At 33.0% G+C, this 25,481-nt stretch overlaps 4 protein-coding genes across 4 annotated transcripts; 2 read left to right on the top strand and 2 right to left on the bottom strand.

Moving 5' to 3' along the window:
- Positions 1,169–3,713, bottom strand: LOC18609957 (glutamate decarboxylase 4). The gene is made up of 6 exons (XM_007045335.2): positions 3,503–3,713; positions 3,184–3,388; positions 2,512–2,927; positions 2,165–2,418; positions 2,001–2,053; positions 1,169–1,879 (listed from the first exon to the last, which is right to left on the bottom strand). Exons 1-6 carry the CDS (start codon positions 3,586–3,588, stop codon positions 1,397–1,399), a joined length of 1,497 nt encoding a protein of 498 aa, XP_007045397.2. The 5' UTR covers positions 3,589–3,713; the 3' UTR covers positions 1,169–1,396.
- On the top strand, positions 11,591–17,536 carry LOC18609956 (protein NRT1/ PTR FAMILY 8.3). Its single transcript, XM_018115529.1, has 5 exons — positions 11,591–11,752; positions 11,982–12,087; positions 12,184–12,401; positions 13,023–13,579; positions 16,438–17,536. The coding sequence occupies exons 1-5, from the start codon at positions 11,702–11,704 to the stop codon at positions 17,258–17,260; spliced, it is 1,755 nt and encodes a 584-aa protein (XP_017971018.1). The 5' UTR covers positions 11,591–11,701; the 3' UTR covers positions 17,261–17,536.
- LOC18609955 (short-chain dehydrogenase reductase ATA1) lies at positions 17,397–18,858 on the bottom strand. Its single transcript, XM_018115530.1, has one exon. The coding sequence runs from the start codon at positions 18,759–18,761 to the stop codon at positions 17,949–17,951; it is 813 nt and encodes a 270-aa protein (XP_017971019.1). The 5' UTR covers positions 18,762–18,858; the 3' UTR covers positions 17,397–17,948.
- Positions 20,596–24,379, top strand: LOC18609953 (NADH dehydrogenase [ubiquinone] 1 beta subcomplex subunit 7). Its single transcript, XM_007045330.2, has 2 exons — positions 20,596–21,006; positions 24,143–24,379. Exon 1 carries the CDS (start codon positions 20,686–20,688, stop codon positions 20,992–20,994), a length of 309 nt encoding a protein of 102 aa, XP_007045392.2. The 5' UTR covers positions 20,596–20,685; the 3' UTR covers positions 20,995–21,006; positions 24,143–24,379.

The raw sequence follows: 25,481 nt of genomic DNA, 5'->3' as shown, positions 1-25,481 counted from the left end.
ATATGTTACTCGACCTTAAATTGCATGTTTTCTCCTTTTATCTTGATGTACTTTTCTCTGTTTTTGTTTTTATATGCTGCTCTAATGCGGAGATGGTCTAATAAGTTTAAATGCTAAAGTAAAATATTTAAATGAGGTTTTTTTTTATTAAAATTAAAAAAAAATTATTAAAATTTTATTCTTTTAACTTTTTTATATGTAAAATTTTTAATTAAACTTTTATAATTAAGTTCTTTTAATATTTCTTTTTCAATTAATAATATAGTTGATCCATTTAATTTTTTTTGAGACATTATTGATCTTGAATAAAATTTTATTAATTTTAGTTTTAAAAATCTTCTTTCTCCTGAAGCAATACTTACTGGCATTGTTAACATATTCTAAAAGCAATATATGCATTTGAAAAAGAATCGAGTTTTCTTGTATGATTAAGTATGTTAATTGGATTGTTTTCTTCCTATATAATTTTTTTAAAAATTTTTAACTCTAAAAATAAATATAAACCATCGATATCGGAATAGTTATTATATTTTAAAGAACATTCAAGATTAAGGCAATATTCTTTTAAATTATTATCATATAATGATTTCAACTTTTTATCGCTATATAGAAAATAAAAAAAATAATTAATTTTTATATAAAAATAATAGTTGTTGAAAATCATTAAATGAGTTGATTGAAAATAAGAGAAATAAGTGAGAAAAAAATAGTTATTAGAGATGATTAAATACATATGACCTTTAGTTGATTGGAAATAAGAAGATATAATTGAAAATTGATAATATTCTAAAAATAAGGAAGTGATAGAAAATTAAAATTTATTAGACACATAATTAAAAAAATCAGATAATAAATAATTTTATTAATTATTTTTTATTTTTAATATAATTAATTATATTAAAATATATAATTATTATAAATTATAAATCTTTTCTAAATATAAAACCTCTCCAGAACTTAAAACCCTTACTTGGGTGGCTTCAGCCAAGGGCCGGCTCTGCTCTAATGCTAGCAATAGTAGCTCCATGTTTACTCTGTAGCACAGGATTGTCCTGCCTTCTTTTTGATTGATGATCTACCCAAAAAGAGAATATATCAAAGGAATTTATGGAAAAAAAGAAGCAACTAAGCCATAAATTGGAAATTTTCTTAAAACAGATTCATTGTATTGAACTCAAAAACCATCAATTGCAAATTTCCTTATATAGCATTCATTATATAGAAGTCAAACCTCACATTGTGAGATTCACAATTACAAAATAAAAAATCGATTACATTAATGGCTCAACTCAGAAAGCTCTAAAACAAATTAGGGGAGTGAAACACCGTAAAACAAAAATTAAAAATAAAAAAGAAAAGATTGGAATAAAATTGTGTGTATGGGTTAGAACAAGTTCTAACATATCTTGTTTTTGTTAGTTTTCCTCTCGCTGACATATTTCATCCAGTAAGCAGTGATTTCCCTCTGGGTCTCAATAGCACTCTTCTTGACAGTGCCATTGTTGCCATTCTCTTCGCCAGCCATAGCCAGTTTGGCATTGACCTTTGCAGGGAGGGTATCCAGCTCATGGAGCACCTTTTTGATGTCAAGCACGAGACGCTCGGCTAAGGTGCGGGAGAAGTCTTCCCTGATGACAACACGGAGCACAGTGATGTGCTGAGCATCTGCTGGCATGGTGTAGGCAGGCACGATCCAACCAAACCGGCGCAACATGTCAGATATCTCGAATTCATCGTGGCGCTTGTTGTCCTTGAGAGAAAAGGCCACCAGGGGAACCCCATGGTCCTTTGACACAATGTTAAACCGCCCTGTTTTCTCCAATCCTTCTTTCAGGACCATTGCGTTTTCATGACAGTTTTCCATCACATTTCTGTATCCCTGTAGTTAAAACATCATTGCATCACGTTAATCGGTATGTCGAAAGCAAGACATATTGAATTGAATAAATTTTACATTGGAAGGATTGTTTTAGAATTAAAAGCCTTAACTAGGTTCTCACCTCATAACCCAAACGGATAAGTTGGTAATACTGGGCAATGACTTGGCTAGAACCTGCAGATAACAAATATACATAAGTTTAGTGTTGGTTTGCTATAAATTGTGACTTGGAAAAAAGAAGTGTGGACAGTTTGAGAATCAAGGAAATCGGATAGGAATTGTCACCTTTGGAAAAATTGAGAGTGAAAGTGGGTTGATCTGCTCCAAGGTAGTTAATGTGGAAAATAAGTTCTTCAGGCAAGTCTTCCCTGCTCCTCCAGATAACCCATCCAATTCCAGCATAGACAAGACCATATTTGTGGCCACTAACATTAATGCTCTTCACAAGGGGAAGCCTGAAGTCCCATTCAAGCTCTGGGTACAAAAATGGCGCAATAAATCCACCACTAGCTGCATCAACATGAATTGGTGTATCCCATCTGCAGAAGAGATAAGTTTAGATATATTAAATTTAGCACTTGATATTTCAAACTATTACTAAGATTCATGTTACTGCAAAAATTGATATGTACCCAGTTTCCTTGTTCTTTTCTATCAAGAGATCATTTAGAAGCTTGACATCTTCAAATTCTCCATTGAGGGTGGAACCCAAGATAGCAGCAACGCAGATGGTGTTTTCATCTACCATTTCCACAGCTTTGGCGGGGTCCATCACATAGTAGCCTTCCCTCAGCTTCACTTCCTTCAACTCCACCTCAAAGTACCTCGCAAATTTCTCCCAGCACACTTGAACATTGGCTCCGGTGACAATGTTGGGTTTGTCATAAGGTTTGCCTTCAGCCTTACGCTTGTTCTGCCACTTTCTCTTGAAGGCAAGGCCAGCCAACATGATTGCCTCAGATGACCCAACTGTTCCCACTCCAACTGCAGCCTCGGAGTCTTGAAGCGGTGCATTGAACAGATGTGCTATCATGTTCACACAACGGTTCTGCATCAAAAGTACACTTTCACCTTTTAGTAAACCGAAATTTTAATCATGATTATGTTTCAGTCCTATTATGATGGTAAAACAAATTTTCTTCCCAGGATTTTTGTTTATTGCAACTGGATTGACACTTTGAGGAAAGAGGCAAAGACCATTCAAGCGTTTGACTTTTCTGAGAAATTGTTGCTTACTTTTTCTTGAGATTTGCTAAAAAAAGAAGTATGAATGAAGAAGAGAGGAGAAAGTCAGAAATTTATACCTGAAGCTCGGTAGTGACAGGGTACTCATCCATGTCAACATAGTTCTTGTTAATGGCATCCATGATAAGCTTATCACATTCAGGCTCCATCCAGGTAGTAACAAAAGAGGCAAGGTTCAACCTTGGGTTCCCATCAAGCATCAGCTCATCGTTAATGATCTGATATGCAGCTTCTTTTGGTACCGAGTTCTCTGGCATCTTGAACCTGCAATATTTTCACACAAATCAGCCACCTTATCACCATGAAATCAATGCCTTTTTAGAGTACCATTTATTAAGTCAGGCATCCATGTTAGAAAATTGGCGTTGAACGGATTACCTGGGAAGTGAGGCTCGGACATAGCGAGAGGCGAACGTCGAGTGAATTGAAACATCAGACTCAGAAGCCGTCTTAGATAGCACCATCTTTGATGTCTTAAGCAATTAAAACAGTCTAAAAATGTATGAAATGCACTGCAAAACAGAGAGAATAATGAAACTTGCGTAAAGCTAGAGCTGTTGTTGCTTTGGTGAAGGAGGCTTTGAGATGCGAATGATATTTATAGGGGCGTCGCATCGTTGAAAAAGTAAGCAAGACTTCGCCCCCATATGAAATTGAAAACAAATATCTTTAATTGTCTAGAAAATAAAAAGGTGGTACTACTTTCAAATACCAAATTTGACCCTGCTGTTAAGTTTGCAACTATTGGTCAAAAAAAAGAGCGTTGAGCAATTAAAGGGCAAACTTGCTGGATGTTTCCATTGCAGACAAGGGGCAACATGTGGCGAGCAGTAGAGGTCAAAGCAAGCCTTCGCAGCCCAGTTTGGACAATGGGTGGGGTCCTAAAAAACGAACCCTGATAGGATGTTTCCGCTCATTAGCTAGCCATTAGCCACCCACTGAAACGTATGGAATTAGAAATACGAGGCTCCAGGCTCTGGTCCACAGCCCAAGTGCTAGTTCCCCTGTTTCCCACGTATGGGAACTTTCCCGCCCAAGGCACACGGCACCTCTCCCCAAGCCACTTCAAAGCATCGTTTGGGTTGGGTGTTTCTTGCTATCTTATTTTATATATTTTGTATTTCCTTTAAAAGAGAAAAAGGCGTCGCTATTGGTGGAGAAATATGCTTAGCATTTGTAACTAATAATCCATGTTTGGCTTAAAAGGGGTCATTATAATTAATATTATCCTTGTAATTGTTAACCATACCTTCTTAATACCTCCAAACAGTATCATTGCAACTGAGGTGTAAAGGAGTCTCAACTTGCACCCCAATAATCAAGTTGCTATTAAACATTTATGTAACCAAATTGAGTGATGAGGATTTTCAATTTTTTGTTGAATATTATCTCAAGTCAATATTGACTTAAAAAAAAAACACAAAAATTAAGTTTATTTTATGGCACTCAAAGCAAATACTTTAATGATGAATTATTAAGCCTAGCAACGTGGCTTAATTATGGCATCTAATTGAGAAAATAATGATGATCAATTAGGCCAAATTAAGGGTTTGTGGGGTGTAATTAAAAAGAACCAAAATAAATAAAACAACTGACATCCAACAAACAGGGCCTAGTACACATGCCTTCGTCGGCACGGCGTACGTTAGTGTGGATGGGGTAGCGGTCAAAAAAAACCCCCCGGGGGCATTGAACATGGAGGACCCTGCACCCTGTCCCTCTCCATTTTGCCCCAAAAGTTTTGAAAAAAATAAGTAAACATTTAATATTCTTTTCTTTAGTCAACAATCAACAGAATACGTCCTAAACTAAAATGAAGAAAGCTTTGTATTAATTATAATAAGTCAGTTGGACTGCTAATTGAGACCAGGACGTTGATTTAATCAAACCATAGTTACGCCCTGAACCAGTGATGCAAACAGCTTCGGCTCCAAAAAAGTCAAGTCTTTGGCATGAGTTTTCAGTTGAAGTCTTAGTCATATTGTAAAATAATAAAAATTAATATTTTTAATCCAATATAATGGGAACCAACTTTTTTTTTTCCGGTTTGGAGACAAAAACAATGGGAAATAATTTGCCACCAACAAATTCCAATTAATAATTAATAAAATAAAATAAGAGAAGAGAAGAACCATTTTTAAACAAAACCAATGGATAAGGAAACAGTTTTTTGCTTCAAATGGGAAAATAAAAGTTACAAAGAAACCAGAGAATATATTCGTTTAGTGCCCTCAGTATTTCCTTTTTTTGATTTATTTATTTTATAATAATCAATATAAAGAAACTAATTGTTGTTTGATAATTATACATGAGAAACTCGTGCTTTAATTTAACTATTAACATATTAAATAAGATTGAATATGAGTAACGTATTTCCTCCTTATCCCTTCCATCAATACTGCCAAGAGATGCAAGACAAAAAAACCCAAATTCTTTTCATGAAATGGAATATCGTGAAGATTTGAAGCTAAATGATAGCCAACCAAATCACTATTTTATAGTTAAACTTGTAATAATTCACTTTGTCTCAACTTATTAAACTTTGTATTATGAGCTGTCTTAATTCTGTTTTGCTTCGTAACATTTGCACGTGCGAATAAAATATATACACATTTTGATGAAAAGTAATTTGTTTTGTGGTTATAATTATCAATCCAACCCACACACTTAGTTCACACCATAACTTCTTTCCAAAGCAATGGATGTTGCTCTCTTTCTAGAAAAAAGAACATGTTCCCTACCATCAAACGTTTACAAGAGAGAATGATTGCTTTATAAGATTCATTCCAATGAAGGTGAAGGGCATTTGTACTTGCTTGCCATATTGTTCAATCTTCCATTCCAAGAGGTTACAATTTTGAATTTTATTCATTTTAATTACGATTGAATCATATAAATCCCCTTACATAGACAGTGAAAATATAGAAATTTCCTTTTTCAAAAAGGTTAATAGTTTACCACTTTATCACCATAATGGTTAATTAAATTGTAAATCTTATCAAACCCATCATTTAAAATAATATTTTTTTACAAGAGAGAGTTTTAACATGAGATAATACTATTGAATGGAATCGTCAAGTTATTTATAAATGAAATGAAGATAATTATTTTTGATATTTGTCTTGTCATTATGAAAATTATTCCATTTTAATGAGTTTGAATATGATGACGTCATGAGTTTTTTTCATTGTATTGGAAATCTGGTGTTGTGGTTTTGTTGAGAGAATATCGTGTGAAACAAGAAATGAATTAAGAAAGGTCCAATTCCTTTTGTGTGGCAACAAAATTCTAAAATCTCAAATGTAATGTTTGATGAAATTAAGACACCAAATTCAGCTTCCTTTGGCATGCATCTCGAGACCCAAGTAATAATACCCTTCGCATGTTGAAAACAATTGGTGGGTGACGGAGTGGTAAGATAAAGAATCTGATGCTAGTTTAGGAAAAGGGGGGGTTAAAGGTTTTTAATTTAGCGTAATTCAAGGCGTTAGCCCCTTGTATTTTTTTAGGGAGGAAAAAAAGGGTTGAACATAAAAGTCAAAGACGCGGTTTCAACGGCCATTATGAAGGCGGAAAATAAAAAAGAAACCGGCAGCTGTCTGTCAATGGACCGACTCTCGCGCTGGACGCGGCGAATCTGGTTCGCTATTATCTTACTGGGATGACAACCGGCAATTACGTGAAATTTTTCAATTTTTTTAAATTTATAAATTAATGAAAAATAAATAAAAACAAAATATCTAATAAAAATAATACTGATAAAATTCCTTGACCAAAAAAAAAAAACCCCTTCAATAACTATGAGGAGGAAAATAAAGATTATGATATCAAAGCTTAACTAATGAAGCTTTTAATGTTCCAAATATGTAAAGTAAAGTAATAGTTTTCGTGGACTGAAATTAAAGTTTGTACTTCCATTTCTAATAGAAGAAAAAAGATTTTTACTTTTATATGAGATCACCGTTTTTAAATTAATTTTGCTATTGATCCTTATGAATTTGTTATTTAATATGACGTTAATTTTAAATTTTTATTTAGAACAACATTTGAAAAAACAAAAATTAATAATAAAAACAAGAAACCAGTGGATTTCATACCAAATCTTTAAATGAGATAGAAAAAATTTTTCTTTTATTTTTCGAAAAAGATTTTTTTTTTGTACTTATACACACAATCCAGAAACCAAATTTGAAAAAAAAAAAAGGTTAAAGTAGATGCACATGAAATTCAAGGTCTTGTGCTTTGGGCTTGGGAATGGGATAGATGTCTAACTAGCCTATTTCATTGATTACGTTAAACAATAAGGGGGTCCCCGCCCATAGGATATGATTGGAAGGCTGGTTGATTTCTAAGGAAATAATTAAAGCGGTGGATGTCCATCAACTTCAAAGCCATTGACATTGGCCTCAACCTTTGTGGCATGTTTGGCACCCCATGATGACATTATATTTATAGTGGTTGGTATTTAATTATTTTGGTTGTAGGGTCCCCGCTTTCAATATTTTCCAACAGATTCCAATTGGAAGTTATTCTCTAACCATTGCCATACGAACATGAAAGATCTATCTGAGAAACAAATAGTGTAGCTTTGGCAGATATCATACTTAACTTGACTTCTTTTCTTTGTCTTGGTCTTCAAGGAAAGCGCAGATTGGAAACTTCATTGCTGCAAAAGAGTTTTATTGATTCCCTTCCTTCCACTAGGGCCCTAAGCCCAGGGGCGGAGGGTAATGTAACTATGGGGGGGCCACGGCCCCCTCAAAATTTTTAAAATTTTTTATTTATATATATATATATTAATGACCTTTCTAAAATTTTTAGAAGTTTTTATTTATTATATATTTTTTAATGGTTCCTTTCAAAATTTATGAAATTATTTATTTACTATATATTTTTAATAGTTTTCTCAAAATAATATTTTATTTTAATATTAATATAAACAAAATAATAATAAAATGATCTCATAAACCATACTTAACTTTATCCTAATTTAAGCTTTTTTACACCTCTTTCTCCCTCTTTCTTTTTCTCTTTTGTCTTTTTATTTTTCTTTAGTCTTTTCTCTATAACTCACAATTAAAATATATTTCATTTCTCAAAAGACATTTATGAGCTTATGAGCTTGAATAAAAAATGACGGAAACCACTCACCATCATTATGTGAAATTAAGAAAAGGTAAAGGTTTCTTTTATCTTTTTTTTTATTTATATTATTTAACTATTTATATATTTAACCATTATATAAAATCCTATATATCGTATTTAACTATTTATATTTTAAACATTATAGTTTTATATTTAATATTTTAAATTTAAATAAAAATAAAATAAGAATATTGAATGTTGACTATACATTAACTAGGATTTGGTTTTAGGTTTTTTTATATTAGTGGTCTGATGTGCTTGCCCTTCTTTTTGTTGTTAAGCGTTTTTGTTCTCATTGAGTAGCTATTATAAGTTTTCGAGTAATTTAAGAGTCTTTGGTCAATTAGAGGTTCAATAAAAACACATTTCACAAAAAAAAAAAAAATTCTAGTTTGATTAAAGTATGAGTAAGTTTCGAATAATTTTCCTACACATGAATAATCAAACCTCAATAGTTCAATTAATGAAAAAGAGTAATATAAATCAAGACATCGTAGACTCAATCTTGAAGAAATGGATGTTTTTCAAGTAAAATCTGATACTTATAAAACTATTATAAATCTTTTTTTATTTTTTTAATGCACATGTTATATAAAAATGTTGTATATTATAAATTTTTTGATTATTTCTTAAGTTCAATATATTAGCTTTAAAAATTTTTAATCTTTATATATTTTTCATCTTTGACCCCTCCCAATAAAAATTGGCTAACTCCACCCCTGTCTAAGCCCTATCCCAATCAAAGTGTTCTAATTTTCTACATAAAGCTCCCTTTGCTTATATATAACAACAATAGGAATATTATTTTATATATGGGTTGTGAAATTTTTAAATAAATTATAAAATTATTATTTTATATCGATGATGAAATTCTTAAATTAAAAAAAAATTATTACCCCGTTACATGTTTTAACTTATATTCTTTTTGTGTTTGAACATATTAAAGCTAAGCAAGAATCATAGTTCTCTTTTTCTTTTGAGAAAGTCTAGAGTCTGGTTATTTTCTTATTTGCATAATCTTTTTCAAATCCTCTTAAAGAGAGAGATAATAACGACTAGTGATAAGAATAAATTGGTCAAATCCAAATTAATTATAACTAAATTTGTTTAGAACTTAAAATTTTGGTTAATTGAGTTATGTGATTTACTTAGACATATTTTTTCGTTATCTTTTATATTAATTTTAATTTGTATTTAAAAAATTAAACCAAATTGATCAATTTAACTAAGATTCGAAGGGATATTCAATCCGACAAGAGTCATTGAATAGTCATTAGTATCAATATCTTTAAAAAAAATTGTTATTATCGTTGGGATTCAATCTCTCACCTAGTTAGCCTTTAACTAAGGTCCTACCATTAAGCCAATCACATGTGTGTTAAATGTCGATCATATTTAATATATATTCAATAACAAAAATATATTTTTAAATAAAAAATAACTTTTAATCAGATTGATTATTTGAACCGATCAAATTGTTTGAATCAAGAATCGATCTCTTCATTGGTACGACAATGAGTTTGAATCTGGATATTAAATCTGTAGTTTTAGTTATATTATGAAATTTCATAACCACATCAAACAATTAACCGAATTAAAATTTTATTTTTGTATGTCAATGAGACTTTATCTAAATGACAAAGAGGAAGTCTTAAAATTTTTAGATCCCAAATTCAAGTCTCACTATAGGTATGTATATTGTCCAATTTTGTGTTGGTTTCTTTAATTAGCTGATTTGTTAAGTAATTTCTTTCATGAATGTTATTTCATTATAATCGAAATTTTTACTTGTAATGGGTAACCTCATAAAAACTATTTTTTACTTTAAATATAAAATATAAAGAACAAGGTATAAGGGTCAAATTACACCCATCTAACATCTAGCTTTGACAATTTGGTAACCAAACGAATTGACCGAATTCACCAACTAAATTGGACTAATAAATTGTTTTGGCTATTTGATTGGTTGGGTTAATTAATATAAAAATTTTAAGTTAAATGTGTGTTGATTGAATTAGTAAAACCCACCGTCTACCAATCTTTATGTCTAACTTAGGTTGTTAAATCATAATAAACTTTATAAAGGAAAAAAGGACATATGGTTTTATTTGGTGATAATAATAATAATAGGTTTATTTGGGGAAATCACCATTTGTATTTGACTTTTGTTCATTACAGGGAGTTGGCTCATGATTAAAGTAGGCCTGAGGCCCTTTAAAGGCCCATTGGAGTTGTTACTTTACTTGGTCCTGTTACTCCATTCATCCACATTAATAGTCTTTTGCAAAGGCCCTTCTTCTGCTCTTTTCAGACTTCTTTGAGGTTATGTAAACTAAGTAGCGGCGATTAAGGATGGATAACCTTACTGATGTAAGACTAAAGTATTTTTATTGATTCAAAATGCTACTCCCAATTGATAGAAGAATATAAGATTGAGGTTATGCCACTCGTAATACCTTCCACATCCGTATATGGTTCATGTCTCATCTCCACCTTACTTTGATATCAATATTATACATTATCTCATGCTAAATGAGTAGCATGTGCTTTTTTTTTATTTATTATTTATTTTTTTAATTTAACTCCTTGAATTGGATGGCGTTGATTAGATAGGACTCTAACATTTAATTAAAATGGATAAGTTAAAGTCGTATGATTGAATTATGAAAAAGGTGAGATAAATTCAATGCTAGTCAACTAAGATATAGATAAATAGGCAATTAAAATTAAGATAAAATTACTTTGTTTTAAAGATACCAATAATTGACTGAACAAATTTAAATTCAGAATATCGAAATACATCCAAATTAAAAAATATTATGATATTTTATATAATATTTAAAATAATTTAAATTTGAATCCATTTGTACGATAAAAAATTAAAAATGTATTAAAATAAAGAAAAAAGAAAAATTCTTTAATCACGAGAACCACATGATGTGTGCATCCACCGATCAAACATTACGGTAGTTTTATTTGGACATAGTAGATAAGATTGAATCTTAATATTTGATTTGGGATGGATTAATATTTATCTAATATAGGTTCAAAGGATAATTATAACTAAGATTATAATCCCATATTAATCATCAATATGTAACCAAATCTCAACTAACGTCAAAAACTCATTATAGGTTAAATTAGATGAAATAAGTAAATTCCTTTTCATTGTAATCAAAGGCAAAAGGCATGACTTCCTACCTAACGTTCCTCTTGTTTACAGTAGTTTCAAAAAAACCAAAAACCGTTACCAACCTAAGAAGGTAAATACGTATACGTTTCAGGGCGTGGAGGCCCGTATTGCCCATTTATTTAGATTTCCAATAATAGCGATTAGATAGATACCTTGTCCCTCATCTTCCCTTATATTTCTTGTCGCTGACTCGCTGTTTCGGGTTTGAGCACTTTGATTGATTCGGTGAAACAGCAAACATGGGATCGGCTGACGAAGAGAGATCGCTTTTGGAAGCTGGACTTGTTCACGTTCTCTCTCTCTCTCTCTCTCTCTTTTTCACTTTTTTCAGATTCACTACGTCTCCCCTTGATCTTTAGTTTTTAATTTGTTTAATTTTTTGTAGTCCTAGATTTTAAATAGTTTGATCAGAGACATCTTAACATGTAACGAGATTCTGGATTTGTTTTGTTTTCCTGTTAAAAGCCTTATCTTGGAATTTATGTTGGAAATAATGTCTTAATATCTTATATTTTCCAGGCTGAAAGCAGTGGACTTTACACTGGGGATGGCTCTGTTGACTTTGATGGGAAGCCTGTTTTGAAGCAGAATACTGGGAATTGGAAAGCATGCCCTTTCATTTTGGGTGAATTTATCATATCATATTATTAATTTTTTTCTAGTAAGGGTAAGCTTATTTAATTTCTGACAAGTTTTGTTCTCTTTTAATTTGAAATTATAGGTAATGAATGCTGCGAACGTTTGGCTTATTATGGGATTGCGACTAATCTTGTTACTTACTTAACCAAAAAGCTGCATGAAGGAAATGTATCAGCTGCAAGAAATGTGACAACATGGCAAGGAACTTGCTATCTTACACCTCTCATTGGAGCTGTTTTAGCAGATGCATATTGGGGAAGATATTGGACAATTGCCACTTTCTCCACTATCTACTTCATTGTATAATTATTTACTCAAATTACTTTTTTTTTCCCTGCCTTAGATGCTTATTATGTTTATGCTCCGGTTAGTTATATTGCTGCATTACTCTATATTATGAAATTGTTGTTTCATTATATTCAATTAGTTATCATGAAGTTGAGCCAGCACCATTAGAACCTTTGCATGCCATTCTTTTCTCATTGTATGTTTCACCAATGCCAGTACGCTATTAACCTTGGTTTTCTCTTCTTGATCCTTCGTGACATGCAATTCAAATTCATGGTTTTCATATTTTGTTGTTAGCAGCTTTTATAGTGAGTATCTTCGGTGTTCAATTCATAGGGGATAATTGGTAGTTTATTTTGGCTCCTTTTTGAAGATTTAATTACCACCTGTTGCACAAAATTTCTGAGTTTGTAGCATAGTTGAAGGAATTTATGAATTGTATTTTTCATTCCTCCATCAGTACACGTGGTAGAAATTTTGCTTTTTGGTTATGTGGAATATTAATTTATGATCCTTCTAGTCATACTCTGGTTAATGAATTCTGGTATTTATATTAGGTTAAAGTGCAAGACTTGTATCTATGTTCTGATTTCTCTTCGTGAAGCCTCTGATAACACAGTTAATATTTGATAGGGAATGTGTACATTGACTCTCTCAGCATCAATCCCTGCACTGAAGCCTGCTGAATGTGTGGATTCTATATGTCCCTCAGCTACTCCAGCTCAGTATGCGGTATTTTTCCTTGGGCTCTATCTGATTGCATTAGGGACTGGTGGTATCAAACCGTGTGTCTCATCCTTTGGGGCAGATCAGTTTGATGATACTGATCCCAAAGAAAGAGTGAAGAAAGGGTCCTTTTTCAACTGGTTTTATTTTTCTATCAACATTGGGGCTCTGATATCAAGCAGTCTTCTGGTGTGGATTCAAGACAATGCTGGATGGGGTCTAGGATTTGGCATTCCAGCATTGTTTATGGGCCTTGCTATAGCAAGTTTTTTCTCAGGCACACCTCTCTATAGATTTCAAAGACCTGGAGGAAGCCCTATTACCAGAATGTGCCAGGTTTTGGTTGCATCATTTCGTAAATGGAATCTGAAGGTACCTGAAGACAGTAGTCTCCTTTATGAAACAGGTGACAAACACTCTGCCATTGAAGGAAGTCGGAAACTGGAGCACAGTGATGAGTTAAAGTAAATATATTCTACATTTCTTGAATTAATTTTCTGAGTTTTGAATCATGTATTCCAATTTGCTCTTAGTCATGTTTTTCATCAGGAAAATTCTCTTTTGTTTGAAATCCAATGAAATTGAAATTGATTTATTCTGTTTCTCTTTAGACAACATTAATTAATACAAGAAATAGGTTAATGGATGATAAGGAATCAAAAATAGGTATTGAAACCACTGATTGATTATCTCTTATAGAAATACCCTGGTGTTAATTTGACCACTCTACCAAACAGCTTGTGATCTTCAATTTCCCTGGGAGTTGAGAACCCTATTTTATCTTTAGTTCATTCTCTATCTTTTCCTTTCTCTTCTTTTCATTTTCTGCTTCATGATTGTGGAAACATATGCTATAAAGGAGCTATGTCTTATATGTTAAATTGATAAATTCTGCATATTCAGCTTAAGTTATACATGTGGTGATAATTGATACCTTTACTATATCAAAAACACAGCATAGAAAGAAGGTATTACCCATGCATTTTTATCTAGAGCAAGAGTGTTCTGTGTTTATGCTGGGCTGCTACTTCATGCATTGTTTCCTTTTTTACTAGTTCTAATTCTCCTTTCTTATAGCACTACATTTTTTCTTAAAAACTCCACTGAGGCACTTATTGGAGAGAGTTTTATCTGATTTATTTTGGAAATTATCACTGATTTAAGCAATTGTCATCTATCAACTTGTTGGTTTGTAATTGTAGGTTCATTGAAGTTTCAACTTGCATGTCTTTAAATCCCTTTTCCTTTTTTCTTTTTTTTTTTTTTTATAGACAAGTTTCTTGAAGTCTTAACAGCCATACAGTTTCTTTCAGTGCTAGTATTGCTAAGTCCATCTTGTTACAGGTGCCTTGATAAAGCTGCCATACTCACTAATTCTCCTTTCTCATAGCACTACATTTTTTCTTAAAAACTCCACTGAGGCACTTATTGGAGAGAAAGTTTTATCTGATTTATTTTGGAAATTATCACTGATTTAAGCAATTGTCATCTATCAACTTGTTGGTTTGTAATTGTAGGTTCATTGAAGTTTCAACTTGCATGTCTTTAAATCCCTTTTCCTTTTTTTTTTTTTTTATAGACAAGTTTCTTGAAGTCGTAACAGCCATACAGTTTCTTTCAGTGCTAGTATTGCTAAGTCCATCTTTTTACAGGTGCCTTGATAAAGCTGCCATACTCACTAATTCTCCTTTCTCATAGCACTACCTTTTTTCTTAAAAACTCCACTGAGGCACTTATTGGAGAGAAAGTTTTATCTGATTTATTTTGGAAATTATCACTGATTTAAGCAATTGTCATCTATCAACTTGTTGGTTTGTAATTGTAGGTTCATTGAAGTTTCAACTTGCACGTCTTTTAAATACCCTTTTTCCTTTTTCTTTTTTTTTAATAGACAAGTTTCTTGAAGTCTTAACAGCCATACAGTTTCTTTCAGTGCTAGTATTGCTAAGTCCATCTTGTTACAGGTGCCTTGATAAAGCTGCCATACTCACTAATTCTCCTTTCTCATAGCACTACATTTTTTCTTAAAAACTCCACTGAGGCACTTATTGGAGAGAAAGTTTTATCTGATTTATTTGGGAAATTATCACTGATTTAAGAAATTGTCATCTATCAACTTGTTGGTTTGTAATTGTAGGTTCATTGAAGTTTCAACTTGCATGTCTTTAAATCCCTTTTCCTTTTTTCTTTTTTCGTTTTTTTTATAGACAAGTTTCTTGAAGTCGTAACAGCCATACAGTTTCTTTCAGTGCTGGTATTGCTAAGTCCATCTTGTTACAGGTGCCTTGATAAAGCTGCCATACTCACTAATTCTCCTTTCTCATAGCACTACATTTTTTCTTAAAAACTCCACTGAGGCACTTATTGGAGAGAAAGTTTTATCTGATTTATTTGGGAAATTATCACTGATTTAAGAAATTGTCATCTATCAACTTGTTGGTTTGTAATTGTAGGTTCATTGAAGTTTCAACTTGCATGTCTTTAAATCCCTTTTCCTTTTTTCTTTTTTTTTTTTTTTTTTTTTTTTTTTGTTTCTTTCTCTCTCTCTTCTGCTCGTTTTTTTTTTTTTTTCCAGTGCTANGGTATCCCCTTTTTTTCTTTTTTTTCTTTTTTTTAATAGACAAGTTTCTTGAAGTCTTAACAGCCATACAGTTTCTTTCAGTGCTAGTATTGCTAAGTCCATCTTGTTACAGGTGCCTTGATAAAGCTGCCATACTCACTAATTCTCCTTTCTCATAGCACTACATTTTTTCTTAAAAACTCCACTGAGGCACTTATTGGAGAGAAAGTTTTATCTGATTTATTTGGGAAATTATCACTGATTTAAGAAATTGTCATCTATCAACTTGTTGGTTTGTAATTGTAGGTTCATTGAAGTTTCAACTTGCATGTCTTTAAATCCCCTTTTCTTTTTTCTTTTTTCTTTTTTTTTTACTAGACAAGTTTCTTGAAGTCGTAACAGCCATACAGTTTCTTTCAGTGCTGGTATTGCTAAGTCCATCTTGTTACAGGTGCCTTGATAAAGCTGCCATACTCACTAATTCTCCTTTCTCATAGCACTACATTTTTTCTTAAAAACTCCACTGAGGCACTTATTGGAGAGAGTTTTATCTGATTTATTTTGGAAATTATCACTGATTTAAGCAATTGTCATCTATCAACTTGTTGGTTTGTAATTGTAGGTTCATTGAAGTTTCAACTTGCATGTCTTTAAATCCCTTTTTCTTTTTTCTTTTTGTTTTTTTATAGACAAGTTTCTTGAAGTCGTAACAGCCATACAGTTTCTTTCAGTGCTAGTATTGCTAAGTCCATCTTGTTACGGGTGCCTTGATAAAGCTGCCATACTCACTGATGCTGAGATCAAAAGTGGGGACTTCTCAAACCCATGGAGGCTTTGCACTGTAACTCAAGTGGAGGAATTTAAGATCTTGATCCGCATGTTTCCCATATGGGCTACTGGAATTGTCTTTTCTGCTGTATATGCCCAAATGTCAACTATGTTTGTGGAACAAGGGATGGTGATGGACACATCAATTGGTTCTTTCACAATTCCTCCTGCTTCTCTCTCAACGTTTGATGTTATCAGTGTTATTTTTTGGGTTCCCATCTATGATAGGATCATTGTCCCAATTGCGAGGAAGTTCACAGGCAAGGAGAGGGGCTTCTCAGAGTTGCAGCGTATGGGAATTGGTCTCTTTATTTCAGTCCTATGCATGTCAGCTGCTGCTGTGGTGGAGATCAGGAGATTACAGCTTGCAAAAGAGCTTGGGTTGGTTGATAAAGACGTTGCTGTACCACTTAGTATTTTTTGGCAAATACCTCAATATTTCTTGTTGGGTGCTGCAGAGGTCTGTACATTCATTGGACAGCTTGAGTTCTTCTATGATCAGTCTCCTGATGCTATGCGAAGTTTATGTAGTGCATTTTCGCTTCTAACTACATCTTTGGGAAATTATCTCAGTTCTTTTATTCTTACTCTCGTAACATACTTCACAACAAGGGATGGGCAGACTGGTTGGATACCAAATAACCTGAACAAGGGTCATCTTGACTATTTCTTCTGGCTCTTGGCTGGTCTCAGCTTCTTAAATATGTTGGTTTATACTGTCTGCGCTAAGAAGTACAAACAGAAGAAGGCTTGTTAAGGTTCCTTCTCTTATGGAGAGAACAACAACTGAAATTCATTGTACAGAAAACTGCATCATTTCAATACAAGACATCCTTCCCTGTTTGTATCTTATTGGATTAAATGACTTGCTTATGAAAGCATTAATCTTGCTCTTTTGTCTGAGCTCATTCTCAGGTATTGTACGTAATTACTGCATGCTGTTCAATTATAAACCATGCGTTCCATATTCAAAGAAACTGTCTGTATCTTATCGCATGAAAGGAATTGCTTCTTAAAGCAATAATCTTGCTTTCTTTTACTTGTTGATTCTCATAGTTAATTAGATGTAATACAACTGTTATTATTTGATTAAAGGTGTTGGCATTCACGCATGTTTATTAGCAGTTCCAAGAGTTGTTTGTTTGATGAATTCAGGTTTGCATGTGGTATATCGCTCTGTTTTGGGAAGCATTAAATAGTTGGACAATGGATAATTGTTGCTCATATGTGGTGGTTTGAATTGTTTAGACCATAATCGTATAGATTAAAGAATCTTCAGGGTTAGATAACATGACAAAAATTGCAGCCCATAAACATTCAGGAGGTGCTTACAGTGATAAAATGGTCAAAATTCATATCAGCTTCCGGTATGGATTGTAGCTCTGCTTCTGTAAGGAAGTTAGCTAGCACTGTGATAAATCTTTGTTTATTTTTCCCTCTCGTGACTATTGGTAGATGAAACTCAATGTATTGCAAGAAGAAGTAAATCCCCCATCAAGGACAAGATTATGTGCTGTTATGAATCCAGCATCCTCAGAGGCAAGGAACAGTGCAGCTTGCGCAACATCTTCTACAGTTGCAGCTCTCCCTCGTAATAAACTCCCCGTTTCACCGACGAGTTTACTCACTTGTTCTGGCCTTGTTTCATTCCCCAGGAAAATTCTATAAGCACTGACAAGCAAATCTGAAGGGACAGCATGAGGAGAAATGCAATTCACACGAATCCCATGCACGCCTAGCTCACAGGCTGCGGTTCTCATCAATCCAATGATGGCTGCTTTTGACAAAGAGTAGATGTGAGATGCGAGCCCTCCCATGACACCTGCAGAGCTTGACGTGCATATGATGGAACCTTTCGTGCGGTGTTTGAGCATGGCTCGAGCCGCATGCTTGATTCCGTGTACATTGCCTAGCAGATTAATTGAGATGAGATGTTTCACTTGCTCCATGTCAAGGCTGGTTATGCTGCCTGCAGGACCTCCAATGCCAGCATTGCTGAACAGTATGTCTAGCTGACCTTTCCATGTAAGGGCTAGTTGGATAGCCGATTCCACATCATCTTCCTTGGCTACATCGCAATGAATGTAGCGAGCTCCAATGGATTCAGCAAGCATGGCCCCTAGTTCGTCCAATATGTCAGCAATGACAACATAAGCCCCATTTTCAGCAAATAATTTAGCTGCGGCAGCTCCAATTCCTCTTGCACCACCAGTTATAACTGCGACTTTGCCAATCAACCTACAAGTCAAAGAATTCATTTAAATGAATATTCCATTTCGGGTTACTTACATAGACTTCCAAGTTTGCTCTGTTCAAAATTTGTGAGTTAAAACTGAGAAAAAACAGAAGAGAAAAGAGCAGGATCATTAACAAGGCTGTTGAAGTGATGATGAACGGAACCAACCTCTTAGCAGATAAATTCTGCACATGATCATGCTTATCAACACCTAGCTCCATTGCATACACAGCAACTCTGGGTTGTGAGCAAACATGTTATATAGCAACAACTCAAAGTCCATGAAAATTTGTTAATGCTAAACTTGAACAGGCTTTTTGAAAAGGCTGTGTTTTTTAACCCAAAGGCACTGTTTTCATTGTCAAACAACTACTTCCAAACTAGAAGCTGGTAATCTTGTACTGAGAGAATCTTGTTTTAATACATGTGAATATGTGCATTTCACTTGTTGATTGTAATCTGCTTTCCAACAACCAGTTACCTTCTCACTTCATAATTAATGTGGAATACAACAAGGCATTTTAGTTTGAGTAAGTTTAAAGAATAATATGGTAATAGAGATGAAAGTCAGTCCAACACTTGTGATATTTTTAATCATGATGGTTGGCAGAGAGGAATAAGGCCTAAAATAGAAAAGAAATTAGAAAAATGGATATAATTATGGATAATTTATTAAATTATCATTTTAAAATTTTTTATTATTAATATTAAAAGATTTATCTACTTTGTAAACATATAAAAATTCTAATTGTATTGAATCACTTTTATTAAAAAATATTTTCTTATTTCTAATATTACTCAACAATTTATAAATTAATATTATGAAATTTTAATTATACAAAATTGAAACAGTAATTGTCTTTTAATTATAACTATTTTTTATTTAATAAACAATTCATTTTACATTTTAAAAACATTTGTAATTGTTATTTAAAAAATAAATATTCACGTGCAATGAAAATAAATACTAGTCTTTATAAAATGAATATTAGACTAAAAATTACAAAAGTATTTTTTAACACAATGAAGGTTAATATGTTTTAATTCATTATATAAAAAGTCTATGCGTCTAAAATGTTAGACATATAGGTGACGTTGGATATGAGGCGGTTACCTCAAAATCCATGGTGATCTATGTTTAATGATTTGATTATTGTATTTAGTAAGATCTTGTTAATTTTACGTGATAATAATTTAAGATCATCGAAAGTAATTAGATCATTGTCTTGGAAAGTGATTGAATTCTCATATAAAACATTTATTATTGAGATGAAGTGATTTATAAAATTTATTATAAACAATTTTACCCTTTTAACGTGTGAATAAAAAACTTACTTTTTTATAAAATTGTAATTATTTTTATATGATAAATATTTTTTTTTTCAAAATAATATTTACATACCAAACTTAAAATTTGTTTTTTTATGTTATATTTAATTTTATTTTCTAATTCATTCAAATATTTTTATGTAATTAATATTTTAGAAAGTAATTTACTAATTGCTAAATATAGATTTTTCTCATTTGAAAAATAATTGAACTAGTTCATCTCCATTCAATTAGACTCGATTATTATCAACTTGAATAAATAACTTGAAACTTAAATCGTACTTAAATTTAAAATTTAAATAAAATTGAGAACATGTAAATAAATTCAATGCTTTATTTATATACGGGAATGATTTGAATTCAAACTTAACATGAACAAGTCGAGCTCGAGTTTCTTTTATTTATTAAGCAAAACTAAAATCACTCACGAGTAGCTTGATTTATTTGCCCTCTTAATCTAAACAAATGAGCTGTTAATTTTATCCATAATACGAAGGAAAAAAAAAGTTACCGCCTGAAAATATATTTCTTTACCGCGCGTCCTTACGCTAGACCCGAAGTCAGTCCGGGAAAACAAAACATCAAAGGACCGAAGCATTTCCATAACCCAGAGAAAAATGGAAGTGGAGGGTTCATCGAAGAAGATGATAGCGACCCAGGAAGAGATGGTGGAGAACAAGGTCCCCATTCCATACAGGGACCAATGCGCCCACCTTCTCATCCCACTCAACAAGTGCCGCCAAGCCGAGTTTTACCTTCCCTGGAAATGCGAGATCGAACGCCACGCCTACGAGAAATGCGAGTACGAGCTCGTCATGGAGAGGATGCTGCAGATGCAGAAGATCCGTGAAGAAGAGGCCAAGTTGAAACAGGCTGGGAAACAAGGCGGCTCTATTCCTCTCATTCCCAAAACTGCTAATGCTTAAGCTACCTCAATGGTCAGTCAAAATTTCGTTTTTTTTTATTGGGTTTTTGTTGATTGATGTTTTCCTGCGTAATTTGTTGATGGGTTCTTTGATTTTAGATTAAGGGTTTTAGAGATCGAAAATTTGGGGTTTTTAGCTAGGTTAAGTTTAGCTTTTTGGGTTTTTCAATTGACCATATGGTTTATTGGGCGATCTGGAATTTGTCTATGTTTTAGATTTTATTAATTTTCTTTAAGGCTTCGTTTTAATCAAGGGTTTGCTGCTGAATATTCAATAGAAATTTCTTATTTGGTCTTAGTATTGAATTTGAAGCGTTTAACTGTTTTCTCTTTTCTTGTTGGATTAATGTTGAATATTTTGAAATTAATTTATTTCTTGACAATCAGACACTCCATTATCAATAATTTTTTAGGTTTTTGGTGGTTTCCTGTATTCTAATGAGGGAGTCTTTTTCTTTTGGTCTATTTATAGCAGGGTATATTGAATTTTGGGTTTATTTTGTTTTTGGTTCCTGTGGTATTTCATTGGAAAGAAAAGGGTAAGTGGAATGTACCCTACCATTAGGTGTGTGCTTTGGGTCCATCAATCCATAGAATCGTGTTTTGTTTTAGCATTTTATTTTGAAGATTTTGGAATTGATACTAGGTTGTAGTTGCCTAATGGTTTAGAATATTGTGGTGTTATCCACAATGTGGGGATTCTTATAGGAGATTGAGAACAACACACATTCTGGACTTCTATGTTGTGTACAACCTCTAAAAATGGGTTTGCTAAAGACAAAATGAACAGTTTTGTGATGGCTAATGATTGCAAGTTCTTCTGGATCATGATTAATCAGATTGCATTTTACTTTTTGGACGCCATTGGATGTATAGGTGGTACTTTTTTCACTTACCTTTGACTCTTTTGGGGTATCTTCGCCAGTGAAGGTTACTTTGCGTGCAAAATTTATAATTAGGCTCTTTTCTTTATTTCAGTGGATTTGTAGGTTCAGCCAATGGAAATATGTTGATTATGGTCAGTATAAGATAGTGTGGTTACTGTGTAAAGAAGAAATGGAAGTGTAACTCGAGATCAGTGAGGTTATACATGGAGATCTACAATAGTGGAATACCTCAGTTATTTACATAACATGAGATCTGATCAATCCTTTTGTTTAAGTGTCTGTGGTTGTTTCTCTCAACTGGTATTGGTATAATTCAAAATTTAATTGAGATATCTTAAAAGTCCTGAGCCAATGAATTGATGATACTGCTGTTTTTATTAAAGCTTGCGATGAAGTTATATGCCTTATGTTCTGAGCTTGAAAAGAGACATGGTAAAGAGCTAATACTTAGGTACCCTTTTGCTGTGCACTGTGCTGACTTGAATTCGAGAGCTGAATGGAAGTATTTGGTCAAAATTTCATAGAACTTTACATTTAGAGGTTTAGAGGATGGAACCATTTCTTGATGAGAATATTTATAGAAAATAATTTTTAGTAAACTAAACTTAATTGAAGGAACAAATATGATCTTTTCAAATTCTGAAAGCACAAAAACATCATACTCTCAACATTTTTAGATCAGAAGCTCAAGATCCAGATACTAGTGAAACTCATCTATTTTGTTTCTCTCCCCTCATTATAGCACTCCTGAGTACAAAATTTGCTGAAAGTTACCCGCAAACAAGCAGTGAACAGAGTCAAAATGAGCTGTGTTATTAACTAAAGAAAACACCTTGCTGAAAGTTATCACCAAACAAGCGCAAGGTGTAGTAGGATGTGTCAGATGGAAACTGGTAATCACTATAGGGTGGTTGGTTATGGTTTTGAGAATAGAACAGTGGGAAACTGTTGGTATAATTAGGTTTTACAACGGGGTTTGGTAGGGTTAAGGTAGAGTGAAGAAATCAAGGATTTAGGGAGCTTGCTGCCCTGACACTGTTAACAGTACATAGTTGATTTTGAAAGTTATTTACTCTGAATCTGATGTGAGATTGATTAAGAGTTGACATATGACTATTTAGGATTTGGAGATACATATACATGCATCTTTTAAGGAATTGTCATGAAGTTATAAAAGATTCTTTTGTTTTTTTGGCCTTCTGGTTTATTCTACCATTGAGCATGATTTATTCGTCTGAGTAAGGAGTGTTTGACACTTTAGATGTTTATTGCTTCCTTTTATGATTATTATTTAAGAGAAAACACAGTGCTTACATACTTTTTCTTGAAATATTAGTTCTAATTAATTTCTTTACATATAAGAAAGCATGGTGTTCAGCGTGTCACTGTTCGGTCCATCATTGCTTGCCTGCTAGAGAACTATGGAATTTGATCTTCATATGCTAAAAGGGATACATAAGTGTGCCTTACTGATAAATTTGAAATTCCTGTTTTTAACCAAATCCTGGACATCACATTTTCCTATTTCAAGTCAATTGCTAATGGTGCCTAGAACAGCTGTGTCAAATATTAAATATCACTATTTACATCCTAAGGGACTTCATGTGTCAGTTCCGGTTTTAGCTTCATGCTCTAGAAAGGCTGCATCAACTCCTTATTTTCTGGTACAGAAGCTGATGCATGTATTAGGTGGCATTGCAGTTTCATCAAAGCCACAATGTGCATGCTTGTTAAGACAAAATGTGGAAGACATTGTAGGATTTTGATATATTGGTTTCTGAGAATAAGCTTGTGATGTATTGGCCATTCAATTTTAGGTGTTCAAATATATATATACTTAAACATTCTTACTATCATTAATATCCTTTGTAATAAGATTATTATTTAAGGACGGTAAGCCTTTTCTAGCATGCAATGCATATGCAAGGGCATCAAAATGGATGATCAAATTTTAAAAATCATTGATTTTCTTTTTTCTTAGAAAAAAAAAAAGAATTACAAAGAAAGAAAAACTATAATTGTTTCAAATGGAAGAATAAAAAGACTCAGGATGCACTGCAATTGTGTTATATCCTGTCTATATGAAATTTGTTTGCTTTAATCTTCTCAAGATTTAGTTGCTAATAATGCTTTCTGTTGATAGTATTTTTTAATTTTGAATTAATATGTTTTTTGTTTTAGTTTTCATCACTCTTTGCCTTCATGGTTTTTTATTTTATTCTACATGAGTTGTGCTTATGATACCTGGTTTAAATGTGGCAGGAAGGTTTAAACTACTTTGGTGGATGTTTGATGTTTGTCACCGTTAATTTGAGGGAAATTTGAAACTGTTTGTCCTGGACTAATGTAAAGGATACAATTTGTTTTCTGATCTTTATCAGCTCTACAATCTTGTTTATGGGAATAAAGTTGCTCATCAAAGTTGACATGATTTTTTCACATATTCTATGAAGATGGTCACGACTAGCCAACTAGGCAAATATGCCTCAGATTGGTGGATGATAATTGTAGCAGACAGCCAATGGAACTGCATAGACATTATTATATGTTTCAAATTAGAGGTATGTGAGGGGAGGTATCGTAATTCATTTTTGTACTAAATTTAAGGAACCTGCTGATGACCATAGTGAGCTGCACTTCTGTATCACAGAAAATGAATGGGATCTGTGAGGTTGAGATACCAGTCAGATAAGATCAATGGGGTCGTAGGGAGTAAGAAATGAAGGTTTTTACTTGAAGTTTGTAGCACAACCATTAGACTAAGTAAAAGGGAACTGATAAAGAGGATAATGAATCAGTATGGATAGATTGCCACGACTGAAATGTTTGTGAGTAAGGCCAATTCCAGGTTACAAATTAATCGAACTTCGGTTCAAACAAGAGTCACGTTCCAATCTCAACAGTAAAAAAATGGTGGACTGTTACAATCTCAATCGGTCCTTGTAGCCTGGTTTCTTTGGAGCATGGAAAAGAAACGGTTATTAAGCTAATCCCTTAATCAATGGTATGGGTTATACTTCGACAGTTCTATCCAAAGGGCTTGGACTCTTGAGGGTCGCTAATGTCTGATACTCCGGAGAACACTAGCCTCCTGTTTTCTTCTTCGATTGCGTCTGCCTGTTATATGTCTAGTTGTTTTTCTGTTTTAAAAACTGTGCTTGGGTTTGGACTCTGGAGCTTTAACCAAACATTGGCATATGTCTTTTTCCCGATTTATTGTAAGGTTATTCATTCCTAGCTTAGTAGTTTAAGACTGGGGGCCCTTCGAGGAAAATGGGTTTTGAGATAGTGTACTGGGCTTTTGTTCTCCACTGATGTAGGCTGCGCTTCTTTGGGCATTCTTTGTGAGTACCCTGAGGATTTAACCATCTTGCTTTCCATGATTACCAAAATAATGTAGTGAACTAGGGGTTATATTTGCACTTTAAGGTATGCCTTTTGGGTGCTTAAGAGGACTATACATATCAGTCCCTCCATTTCATGATTCAAATTTATGATTTTGATGAGATTGAGATGTTTCTTTTAAAACTAAAGGTATGATCACTTTGACCTAATGCAATCATAGACTCCTTTCTTAGACATTCAATTATTGGCTTGTTCT

The sequence above is a fragment of the Theobroma cacao genome, chromosome 2 (assembly GCF_000208745.1).
Source record: "Theobroma cacao cultivar B97-61/B2 chromosome 2, Criollo_cocoa_genome_V2, whole genome shotgun sequence".
NCBI lineage: Eukaryota > Viridiplantae > Streptophyta > Magnoliopsida > Malvales > Malvaceae > Theobroma > Theobroma cacao.
This window is presented reverse-complemented; position numbering and strand designations above follow the sequence as displayed.